Source organism: Sorex araneus, chromosome 5 (assembly GCF_027595985.1).
Source record: "Sorex araneus isolate mSorAra2 chromosome 5, mSorAra2.pri, whole genome shotgun sequence".
NCBI classification, from domain to species: domain Eukaryota; kingdom Metazoa; phylum Chordata; class Mammalia; order Eulipotyphla; family Soricidae; genus Sorex; species Sorex araneus.
Window position 1 is genome coordinate 11,006,748 of NC_073306.1, and position 12,035 is coordinate 11,018,782.

General features: G+C 53.2%; 1 protein-coding gene across 3 annotated transcripts in view; it reads right to left on the reverse strand.

The window, feature by feature from the left end:
• Window positions 1–12,035, reverse strand: part of DNAJC6 (DnaJ heat shock protein family (Hsp40) member C6) — a 164,230-nt gene that overhangs the window by 96,179 nt on the left and 56,016 nt on the right. Inside the window, exon 1 of one of the 3 annotated variants that reach the window (XM_055138182.1) lies at window positions 9,983–10,193. The exons of the other annotated variants lie outside the window; for them this stretch is intronic. Within the exon in view, the coding sequence (XP_054994157.1) occupies window positions 9,983–10,178 (196 nt within the window). The 5' untranslated portion in view covers window positions 10,179–10,193. Of the gene's footprint in view, window positions 1–9,982; window positions 10,194–12,035 lie in introns of those variants that run through there. 3 annotated transcript variants of the gene reach the window in all.

Below are 12,035 nucleotides of genomic sequence, written 5' to 3' on the forward strand. Positions count from 1 at the left end.
ACCGGGTGCCAGGGCTCTCCACCAGCATGACTCACTCCCGGGGAGAAGGGAGGCGACCCAGACAGGAAGGGGAGAGCGGAGAGAGGGGCAGAGAGGCGGAGGGTGGGGAGCACTGGGAAGGGTGCGGGGGACCCTCCTCCACCAGGATGCTGGCTACAAAGCTTCCGTGACAAAACACTGGCACCGGCGGGCGAGCTGCTGGGGTCAGGGTGTTCTTCAGGATCTCGGCTGGTTTCCATAGAGACCGTGAATTCCTGCCTCTCAATAACCACCTTCTCTGCGGTCTGACAAATGTCTCCATCAGCCAGCGAGGATCCGGGCCCGGGCTCCTGCAGGGAGAAGGGGCGCCAGGGCGGGCTGGAGACTCGAGCACCCGACAGCCTCTGGCCTCTGGCCTGGCCTCCGCGCCGGGAGGAGAGACGGTTTCTGTTTCCCCTGGTTACCTTCCTCCTCCCCGGAGCAGGCCGGGCCAAAAGAGCCGCCGTGGGGGACTGAGGCAGGGGCCAGTTGCGGGGGCGAGCGGGAGGTGGAATCAGCCCCCACCAGGCTGTCCGCCGAGCTCTCAGCCCCAGGACACCAGCAGGTCACTTCCTTTCCCATCCCTGCTTTCCTCCTCGGAGGCGCCACAGGGCCAAAGGGCTCCCAGGCTCGAACCTGAGCGCAGTCGCAGGCTCTGCCCATCCCTGCCCGCACTGCTTTCCAAAGCTGCCTCTTGGGGCGACCGGCCCCGCCCACCCTGACTTTGCCCTCGTTTCTCAGGGCCCCATGCCACTGCCCCTGAACTGTCGCCCGCGCCCCTGAACACAGAGTAGCTACAGCCCCGCCCCCCGAAACTCCAGGGTTCAGCAATGTGGGCGAGCAGGGGCTCTGGGACTGGCCGGGAACCCCATCCAGGGTCCCACCTTGGCTGCTGCTTCCCTGGGGTTCTCGCCCGCCTCTCACCCGCCACCTCAGGCTGCAGCAACACTTTTTTTCTCTTTTTGCTTTTTGGGTTCCTCCATCCCTCTCAGAGAGCCCGACAAGCTACCGAGAGTATCCCGCCCGCACGGCAGAGCCTGGCAAGCTCCCCATGGCGTATTCGACATGCCAAAAACAGTAACAGCAAGTCTCACAATGGAGACATTACTGGTGCCTGCTCGAGCAAATCGATGAACAACGGGATGACAGTGCTACAGTGCTACAGTGCTTTTTGGGTCACACCTGGCGATGCACAGGGGTCCCTCCTGGCTCTGCACTCAGGAATTACTCCTGGCGGTGCTCAGGGATGGGATGGGATGGGATCCCAGTATGGGATGCTGGGAATCAAACCCGGGTCAGCCGCATGCTAGGCAAATGCCCTACCCACCGTGCTATCACTCCAGCCCCTGCAGCAACACTTTAGTGGGCCCTGGACCCCTCTGCCTCTGGGTGCCCAGGTGCTCACACCCCCCCTACCACCCCGAATGCCATCTACAAAGCCGACGTATTTTTTACTGCACTGATATAAAGGCTCCTTTACTATTATGCTGGAGCATTTCATTCTAGTTTTGGTGATGAGGTTGTAGGTCTTTGCTCTCAACAATGGAAATCAAACAGGGTGGCAGGACTTCACACAGGTGGCTCCCACGGTCTCCTGCCACACCACATCCCTGGCCCTGTGAAAATCGGGGGGGCTTTGTTTCCGGTAGGTCTGGTTTGCCTTGGGGGAGCCAGACCTTGTACGCCTGCTGCTCAGGGGTGGCTCCCAGCAGTGCTCAGGGGTCCACGCAGTGCCGGAGACTGAACTGGGGTCCACTGCATGCAAAGTAAGCACCCTAGCCCCTGGAAGTGTCTCTCCTCCAGCCCTAGACTGCAATTGTGGAAAGAGGATAAAAGGGAACCATTCTAACCCTGTGGGGACCCCTGGGAATCACACCTCTTCCCTGAGTCTCCCTGGTTCTTGCCCACTCGGTACCTGCAGCAGCCGCAGAATCAAGCCCCACCTCCTCACGTCTCCTTGAGGACACAGGCCTCGTCTCCCTGCGCCTCAAAGGCAGGTCTACATACACCTCTCCCCGCCCCGGGGTCAGGCACCTAAGACTCTGGGCTTTCACTTACTCCTTAGCCCCAAACTCTCCCTTCCATGGCCACCTACTGGCTCACATACTTCTGGGGCTTGTGGCCATCCCCAAGCCCCTGGGGAAAATACCAACTCTCTCTTCTGCACCCCAAAGCACTTGTGTTTTTATTATCGGATCACTTTCCCACCCCATCATTGGCAAACAGACCCAATTCTGTTTGTCTGGTCTCCTGTTTGGGGCCATGCCCCGCCGAGGTCGGGGCAGGTGGTACTCAGGGGAGCCGTACTTAGTCCTTATCTTCTCTCTCTGTCTCTCTCTCTCTCTCTCTCTGTCTCTCTCTCTCTCTCTCTCTGTCTCTCTGTCTCTCTGTCTCTCTCTTTCTCTCTCTCTCCCTCCCTCCCTCCCTCCAGTTACTACACCCAATTCTGCTTTTTTTTTTTTTGCTTGTGCTGTGGAGTCGGGGGTTAAACCCAGGACCTCATAAGTGCAAGGTGGCGGGGGTGGGGGGCGCTGGGTCCCCTTCCTGGCCTCTCCCCAGGGCTACCACCCATGTCTTTTACATCACTCCACATTTCTAAGCACAGTTTACCACAGAAGCTACATGAACTTGCTGGCCCCCCAGTGCGGTGTGGCGACACCCCGAGGGTTGTGTTGTGGGCCCGGAAGCCCCACACCGTGAATCTGGCTGTGGCCTCCCACCTGTCGGCGTGGTGGGGTAGTGAGCACGTGAGAAAACCCACGGCCGGCCACGCAGCTCTGCCCCCTAAACCTTTCTAAATCACGCCCTGATGCATTACTGAAACAAACCAAAAAAACACACAGTAGATGCAAACTATGGTCTATGGTACGTCAAGAAAAGCAACGAAAGGTGGTAGAAGTTGCCAGATCTCTTGGGCCCTGTCCTGAAAGCTTTTCATGCTTTGGCCTGACCAACCACACTCCAAGTTCCTCTCTGTCCCCAAATTCCAAATGAGTTCCCAAAGAAGTTGTCTACTATGTACTATCTATGACTGCTTTTCCCTTGAGTCATGTTTTATGGACGACCCAAAAAAAAAATGGTACAATCATGATAGCCAGAGATGACACAAAGAGGGGTCAGAGCAATAGGAGAGCGGGTAGGGCGCCTGCATTGCACACAACTCACCCAGATTCAGTCCCCCCAAGCACTGCCAGGACAGATCCCTGATCCCAGAACCAGGAGGTATTCCTGAGCACTGTGGGTGTGACCCCGAAACAACAACAACAAAAACCATGATACAAAGAGTCTTCAATATTAAACCTAAAGACAGTGAAGATTCCAAGCTTATGACACTGATGAAGAAACACAGAGGTCAATTTTAATTTTTTTTAAAAAGCCACCTAATGTTCACCTGTTTTAAAAATGTGTACATTTTTGTGGGTTTTTTTCCTTTCAGCCGTCAAAAAGCTGTCTTGAGGATAAATCATACCATGGGTTATGTTTTTTGGCTGAGAAGGCCCCGTCTCCTTGTATGTAAGCTAATTATTGCTTTAGCCTTCCACATTCCAAAACTCTCCGGGGTCTGGGCCTCAGCACGATCATCCTTCTCTCCTCTCCAGTGTCCTGACACGGGAAAATGCTCATTACTGAACCGGTCCAGCTCTCTGCCAACAGCTCCATTTCTTTCAAGTCTGGCCTCATTTCATACAAAATTCAGCTCTCTGCTTATTTTTAGGTTTGGATGGGCATATTTCATTATCAATGCCCTTTTTTAAAATGCAAAACCCATTCATGCTTTCATTCACTCCACCGGTATTTGTCGGGCTTCTAATACATGCCGAGCAGCCACCAGTACACAAAGGTGACCGAGACACGGCCGCGCTCTGAACTTTACTTAGGGTCTGGAAGGAGACGCGGGGCAGGTACTAAGACAAGACTCAGAGTGATGCGCACTGTGACAGGGACAGGGAGGGGGCTGGGGGAGCACAGAGCACAGTCATCTCAGGCAGGCTGGAGGGTCTGAGGATAACGAAGCTGAGTTCTGGAGGAGGAGCAGGGAACGGGCTGGGAGACCAGCCGTGGAGCTGGTGATGGGGAATGCTGGTTTGAGCTGGAGAAACAGACAGAGGGGAGGGGAGCGGCGGAGCCTGGCAATGGGCAAAGAGCAGGAGGTTCCTCGGGGCTGCCCTGTCTGCAGACGAAGCACAATGTCCTTCTGTGGCCCAGGTAGAATGCCTGGGTCTGGGAGCGGTAAAAATCGCCCGCCTGGCACAGGCGAAGTCATGAGTTCAATCCCTGGTATCATCCCCTGCACCATGAGCAGTGCTAGCATTTCTACTGCGCTGAGGTCCCCAGCACCCCGAAACAGGATGAAATTCTCGGCCCCTGGCCAGCTCTGTGCAAACCTGGCCACTAGAGATACATGAGCACCATAACCAGGCGCACACGTCCCACAGCAACTCCCGGCATGCATCACGACCAGTCTGAGCTTGAGCACTGCAGTTAAGCGTGACTCCCGGCCAGCACGTGTGCGAGCACTGCCTGGTGAGCATCACAAGCAAATGTGCAAGCGTCACAAGCAAGCTTGCGCAACCCCTGCTTGCTGCAGAAGTAAAGGAAGAGAAGGTGGGGAAACAGCCTGCGAGGAGCGGGTGGCAGACTGGATGGGCAGGAGATCACAGCACAGGTGTCCAAAGCTGCACCAATGACAGCACTCGAGGTGCCACGCTGGGCTTTAGCCAGCCTCAGTCAAAAGTGGGTTTGCTCGTCTCCTTCCCTCCCAGCATCCTCAACGGTTTCATGTGAGGCTACATTATTATAAAAAGGCATTTGGGGCCGGGTACAGAAGCACGTGCAGGCGCTCTGGGCTCAGTCCTCGGCACCGCAGGGTCTCCAAGCACTGGCAATGTCAGCCCCCAGCACTGCTGGGTGTGGCCCCAAACCAAGAAGACAGTTGCTTTGTTTCATGAGGTTCAAAGTGAAAAGCAACGATGCTCTTCAGGTCCCTCAGACACTCCTGTTTTTCCTGGTCCCAGGGAGAGTAACAGCTAAACACATTTACCACTCAATTCTTCTTTTTTTTTAATTTTCTTTTTGGGTCACACCTGGCAATGCACAGGGGTTACTCCTGGCTCTGCACTCAGGAATTACTCCTGGCGGTGCTCAGGGGACCATATGGGATGCTGGGAATCAAACCCAGATTGGCTGCATGTAAGGCAAATGCCCTACCCGCTGTGCTATCACTCCAGCCCCTCAATTCTTTCTGATGTGTCCTTTGACAGTGAGGAAAGCCTGTGTGACCTCCGGCAATGTACTCAACCTCTCTGTGCCTGCTTTGCTCAACTAGAAGAGGAAACTAAGTATTATCTACCCTGTAGAATTCTTGTGAATGGAGCAAGAAAGATGGCAAAAAGAGTTGAAGATATGTTTTGCATGAGAGAGGAGTAAGCCCTGGCACCACTGGGTGTGCCCCTAAAACGAAAATAAAAAACAACAGTAATCCAATTTTCCTTCAACCTACAAGAGTTGGTATTCCTAAATAATGAATATTAGTACATACATATTTACTCTATTTCAATGACATTATCTCTCAAAATGCTTTCTAGTGTTACGGTCTGATTCAAACTGTGGGTGCTGTGTTTAAATACCACCTACATGAATATTTGGAAAAGATATTTTTGTTACCATTCGGATTCATACTAAACAGAAAAGATTTTAAGCATTCTTCGATATCCTTAAACTTTGTGAGATTGCATTAAAACCTGGAAACAGACTTTAATTGTATGTCTGTCTCATGGTTGCAATCAGAAACATGGTACCGAAAGTCACATATCTGAATACTTTAGTGGCCCCAGGCTAGAAAGTCTACCTCTGTGTATTCTACTTTCCCTGGAAGGTGAGATGCACACAAGAGAATCAGGGGATTTCTGAACTGAAATGAAGTGGAGCAGCTAAGATGTCCTCTGGGAGATGAGAGAACGGTCTTTGCGTGACCATCTTGCCTAGACTGGAAATCAGAGAAGCCAGCCAGGCGGTGAGACCCGCAAGACACACCTGGCCAGGGCTTTGCTGCTGGGGGAATCCACCTGACTTGGGTCTACTGACTTGAAAGGTCGTTACACTTCCCTAAACATCTGTCACTCTCCCATCTAAAGGCAGAAGGGAAAATCAAAACAGCTCATGTTGTTTCCAATTCAACACAAAGTGATTCCGCCTACACAAAAAGGCAGCTTAGGGGCTGGAGTCATAGTGCAGTGGGAAGGGCATTTGCCTTGCACATGGTCAACCCTGGTTCAATCCCCAGCATCCCATAGGGTCCCCCGCCCGCGCAATTACGCCACCAGGAGTAATTCGTCAGCACAGAGCCACGAGTAAACTGAGCATCACCAGGTATGGCCCAAAACCCTGAAAGAAAATGGAAATAAGGGGGCTGGAGCAATAGCACAGCGGGGAAGGCGTTTGCCTTGCACACGGCCAACCCGGGTTCAAATCCCAGCATCCCATATTGTCCCCTGAGCACTGCCAAGGGTAATTCTTGAGTGCAGAGCCAAGAGTAACCCCTGTGCATTGCCGGGTGTGACCCAAAAAGAAAAAAAAAAAGAAAAGAAAATAGAAATAAAAAAGACAGCTTAGGTTCAACGGGGACCAACACAGAGTCTGAACCAGACAGCCAGGACAAACTCACTGACCTCCCAGCATCTCTAAGGCTTCCTTGGCTGATGAACGTAGGGCACAGGCAGCAAAGGGCAGAACGGTTACAGACACACTCTTATACTGTTTTCGGCCTTAAATTAAAGTCCTGTGAGCACTTTTAGTCATACCAACTCTTGGGAGTCTTCTTTGATTAATGGGATGCAGGCTTGATGCGTTTCTAGGTTTTCCACCTCGAAACAAGAGAGCAGAGGTTTCATCCCACACCTTCACACGCACAGACCCGAGCTCCGCAAGAGAAAACCGTGGAAATGAAGAGAGATCAGGCACTGTTTGTTCTATCGGCTATAAATCGTGTGTATGAGAATAAGGTACTGTGAAGACTAACTTTACATTCTCCAGACGAATTCAAACATGTATCTTTTTTCCCCCACTCTTAAGCATTTCTATTTATGCCAAAGCTCCATGAAGTGCCATCTCACATTATCCCATCAGTGGAACACATAGGTAGATGATGGCTGCTTTCGAAATGATCCATGGGTTTAATTAGCTAACTTAAACAAATGGACACATTTACACTGCACAAGGCTACTTTCGGGGAAGGAAGAACTATTATTAGACAATGCAGAAAGGGCTGCATGAATTAAGGAAACTTTCTTTCCACTACAAGGAAGTACACTCTCAGGGCCTACTGCCTCACTCAAAGCAAACCAACAGCACTTTCAGCACAAGATAGAGAATATTGCAGTAACAAAACCACAGCATTCCCTTAAAGAGAAAGGAGGGGGTTGGATCACAGATTTGGTCAATCAACCTCCTGGCAAGCGCACTTTTGAGATAACAACACTCAATGAAAACGTTGTCCTGCATTTTAGAGGGAATCTGCTTTTCTCTACATATTGGAAAAGTCTAATTTCCTGAAAAGAGAATCCTGGAAAATCCAGGACTTAGCATAAGCTGTTCCGTGTTCCAGTTCCTGTCACTCTCTGAGCAACGGTCCCAAAGATGTCAGAAGGGTCCCCTTTTGCTTCTCTCTTCTCCTGCAGTACTTTGCACCAGGCCTGGTAAGTAACCAAGTTCAGGAAATACACGCTGAATTATTCTAGACTCGAACATGCATTTGAAACAAATACTATATTTCATTTCTCAAAAAAGTGGGCCTCTTCGATGGCTGTCTTAAAACTGCTCATTTCTGGGCTGGAGTGATAGCACAGCGGGTAGGGTGTTTGCCTTGCACGCGGCCGACCCGGGTTCGAATCCCAGCATCCCATATGGTCCCCTGAGCACCGCCAGGGGTAATTCCTGAGTGCAGAGCCAGGAGAAACCCCTGTGCATCGCCAGGTGTGACCCAAAAATTTAAAAAAAAAAAAACCTGCTCATTTCTGCTTTTTTATATGCCCAGTATGTGTCTGAAGGGATTAGAGTGGTATAGTTGGGAGTACAAAGATCTTTACAATATATATATAAAAAAAGACCACAATCTCTCAAAGATATTTTCTTGTTTGATGTGGGTCAGAACTGAAAACAATAAATCCAATCTCCAGGCAAAACATCAACGCTAGATTCCTCCAAGCCTTCTGGTTACCACTGAACTTTCCACTGAGATGGCCCTGCGGCCCCACCAATACCTTAACTTCAATATCAGTTAAGGCTATAATAGCAATAGATCAGTGGGCAGAGCAGGGCATTTGCCTTGAATGCGGCCAACCCAGTTCGAGTCTGGGCATCCCATATGGTCCCGTGCACCCCAGGAGTAATTCCTGAGTGCAGATCTAGGAGTAACCCCTGAGCATTGCTGTTGCCACGACCCAAAAAGCCAATGACTGTATCACTGTATCACTGTCATCCCATTGCTCATTGATTTGCTCAAGTGGGCACCAGTAACATCTCCATTGTGAGACTTGTTGTTACTGTTTTTGGTATATCGAATACGCCACAGGTAGCTTGCCAGGCTCTGCCGAGTGGGGGGAGATACTCTCAGTAGCTTGTGTGAATAAAATTCATTTCCAGGGGCTGGAGCAATAGCACAGCGGGTAGGGCGTTTGCCTTGCACGCGGCCGACCCGGGTTCGATTCCCAGCATCCCATATGGTCCCCTGAGCACCGCCAGGGGTGATTCCTGAGTGCAGAGCCAGGAGTAACCCCGGTGCATCGCCAGGTGTGACCCAAAAAGCAAAAAAAAAAAAAAAATTCATTTCCAGCCGCAGACACATGAACCTCTGAGGACAATATATCAAATCACTTATATGATGAGGCAAAGAAGTCCCACCTAGTGTCAAGAAACAAGTATTTAGTCCCAACACTTGCAGAGGATAGGAACTAAATACAGTTTCGTTTTACTAGTTCCCGAATAAGTCAACGTGAGTATTTGGGGATTCACAGCTGTCCAGCATTCAAACTACCAATGTGGACCAAAAAAAAAATACTAAGCACCTGAATTATAAATGATCTCCGTGTAAATAATCCGGGGATCCTGGTTTCTTCAAAAGGCAAGTAAGCCCCGATACAACTCTTCCTACCCCAACACAGATATGAGAAACGGCTGCTTGTCTCTGGAAGTTGTTAAAAGAGCAGTCTCAAGAGAAAAAGTCCCACTTGCTTTGAAAACGCTTCATTTAAAAAAAAAAAAAAAGTTGCAAGTCCAGATAAAAGTTAAGAGGCCTTTCTATTTTTCCACACACGGGCAGAGTTGTGAAATGGCAACATACTTTATGCAAACTGATAAACAAGATCAAAGCCAACCGCCGATCGCAAAAGCCATAAATCATCATCACATGAGTTATCACAAAAGCCATCATCGTAATAGCTGGATAAAAGGACGCTAGTACCCGATGGGGAAATTGTGCAAGAAAAGGGAACTGCAGTAACCCTCGTGGTCGGCAGAGTTGGGAAGAGGCGAAGAGCAGGGGCGTTTAAGAGCAGCATCCTCGGGATCAAGACCGTCCCGCCCCCCCCCTCCACTGCAAATAAAAAAACAAACAAAAAAAAACCACAATCGGGCGCTTGGCTCCTTCGCCTCTGCCCTGTTTTCAGCTGTGTAGTGCCAGCAGCTGCCTCTCCCCGCCCTCCGTCCCCGCCGCTCCCCGCTTCTCCCCTCCCCGCCCCTCCCCCCCAGCTGGTGTATTCAGCAGCTCGGCCAGATTAAGAGGCGCTCGCCACGGCCACAGGCCTGGGCGTCGGTCTTCACCACCACCACCCCCGCCCCGTCACCACCATCCCCACCCCCCGCCCCGGGCCGGAGGGCGCGAGAGGCGCGACCCCCGGCCGGCTGGGGGACGCCGCGGCCCGGGCGCTGCGGGAGGAGGAGCGGGAGCACGCGGAGCGCGCGGCGCTACCTGAGCTGTCCATGGTGCTGGCGCGGTCCGCGGGCTGCCGGGCGGGACTCCGCGCCGCCGCCCCGCCGGGGCCTCGCGCTCGGCCGCCGCCCCCGCCGCCGCTGCCCGCACCCAGGTCCCCGTTACTGTCCACCAGCTGCAGGGACTCGTAACCATCGCTGCTGGCCTTTTTCCGGTAGCTCCCGAGGAGGCTCATGGGCGAGCCCGGGGAGGCGGGAGGGCAAAGGAGAAGCGATGCGCCCGGGAGACGGACGCCGGGCCGCGGGGAGGTGGCCGGTGGGAAGAGTTAAGGAAGCGAGGCGGGGAGGAAAAATTCTTCTTTTTTGTTTGGAAAGGGGAGGAAAAACCCCGAGCGCCCCCCGCCAAGCCCCATCAAGTGCCCGACATGACGCAGGGAGGAGGGGGAAAGAGGGAGCGGCCGCCCGAGCGGCGCCGGGGCCGGGCGCGCGGCGAGGCCACCGCCCGGGGTCCGAGCGCGGCGGGGGGCGCCCCGCGGGGGGGCGGGGCGGGCCTGGCAGCTCGGGGGCGGGGGTGGGGGGGTGGGCGTCCAGCCGCCGTCCGGCTGGGCAGTGCCCGGAGGCGGTCCGGTAGGTGTCGCCGCGCCGCAGGGCCGCTCCAAGCGCCGCCGGCCCGCGGGGAGGGAAGGGAAGACGCGGCGAGGCCGGGGATGGGGGTCCCCCCACCCCACCCCGAAGGCGGACCGCGGGCGGGGGCGGGGACTGTGCCGAGCCGGGGCCACGGGAGAAAGGGGCTGGGCCTGCCGGAGACGGGGAGGGGGGGTGGGGGGGGGCGAGCCAGGCACGCCCATTTTCGTCGAACTTCGCCCAGATTTGCTGGAAGGTTCGGCCGGGCCCAGCGCTCCCCCCGGCCCCCGGGGCGTAGCGCAGCCGGCGCGATCGAGGCCCGGCGCCCCAGTTCCCGCCGGACGGGGACGGTCCCCAGCTGCCATCGCCCAGGCCTTACCCCCAATCCCCCCCCCCCCCGCCGTGCTGGTGCTCCGAGGCACCTAGAACGCGTGGCTGCTCAGTCACTGTCAGGGGTGGCACCCCGAGGCGGGGGCTGGGGGCGTGGGGGGTTCCGGCCAGGTTGGATCAGGTGCAGAATTTCTGATCTGACATCATTTACCTTGGGACCTGGAGAAAGGACCATACCACTCAGCCGGCTGGAGGGGAGGGTGGGCGAGCCGGCGGGGCCCGTTTCCCTTCCCTCCTTTAGCCCCTCCCCCTGTTTCCGTTCTGAATTCTGGGCCAAGAAAGCTGCTCCTTGGAGAATTGGTGCGTAGGCCTAACCTGAGTGGGGGGGGCCAGGCCCCTTTCTTGCAGAACCCCCCCCTTCAAGACCGTGTGTCTAATTTAGTTTTACTCTGCTGGGTCTGTGCTCTTTAATTTAATTTTTTTTTTTTTTTTGAGAAACCCAACATTGGAGAAGTTTGGAGCCTTACTAAAAAAACTCCCAAGTCTCAAAAATTGGAGTCACCAGATGCTCCTTTCACTCCCTGAAATTAGATGACATGACTCCATTCTTGTCATTTCCAGTAAAAACGGGTGGGAAAAAAAAAAAACCTTTCTTAAAAATTATCTTTTTTAGGGGCCGGAGCAGGTAGGGCATTTGCCTTGCACGCAGCTGACCCGGGGCTGACCAGCATTCGATCCCTGGCATCCCTTATGGTCCCCAGAGCACCGCCAGGAGTGATTCCTCACCAGGAGGAACCCCTGAGCATCGCCGGGTGTGACCCAAAAAGAAAAAAAAAAAGATTACCCTTTTCTCCAATTAGGATCTAAAATGATTAAATGAGAAGCTAGCTATTTCATAGCCATTTGACAGTTTCTCATCACCAAGTCAGCCTGGAAAGAATGCACGCAGGCAAATTTTCTTAAGCCTCTTGGCTCTTGCAGCTATTATTCTGATCATCTAACAACACAAAATCAAAAGATAGTTTCCTGGAAGCTCTAGATTTATATGCATTGAACAAAATAAATTCAGTAGACTGAAAGATGTTTTCCTATTCAAATGATCAATCAAAAGCACATCTTTTTTTTTTTGGCGGGGGGGG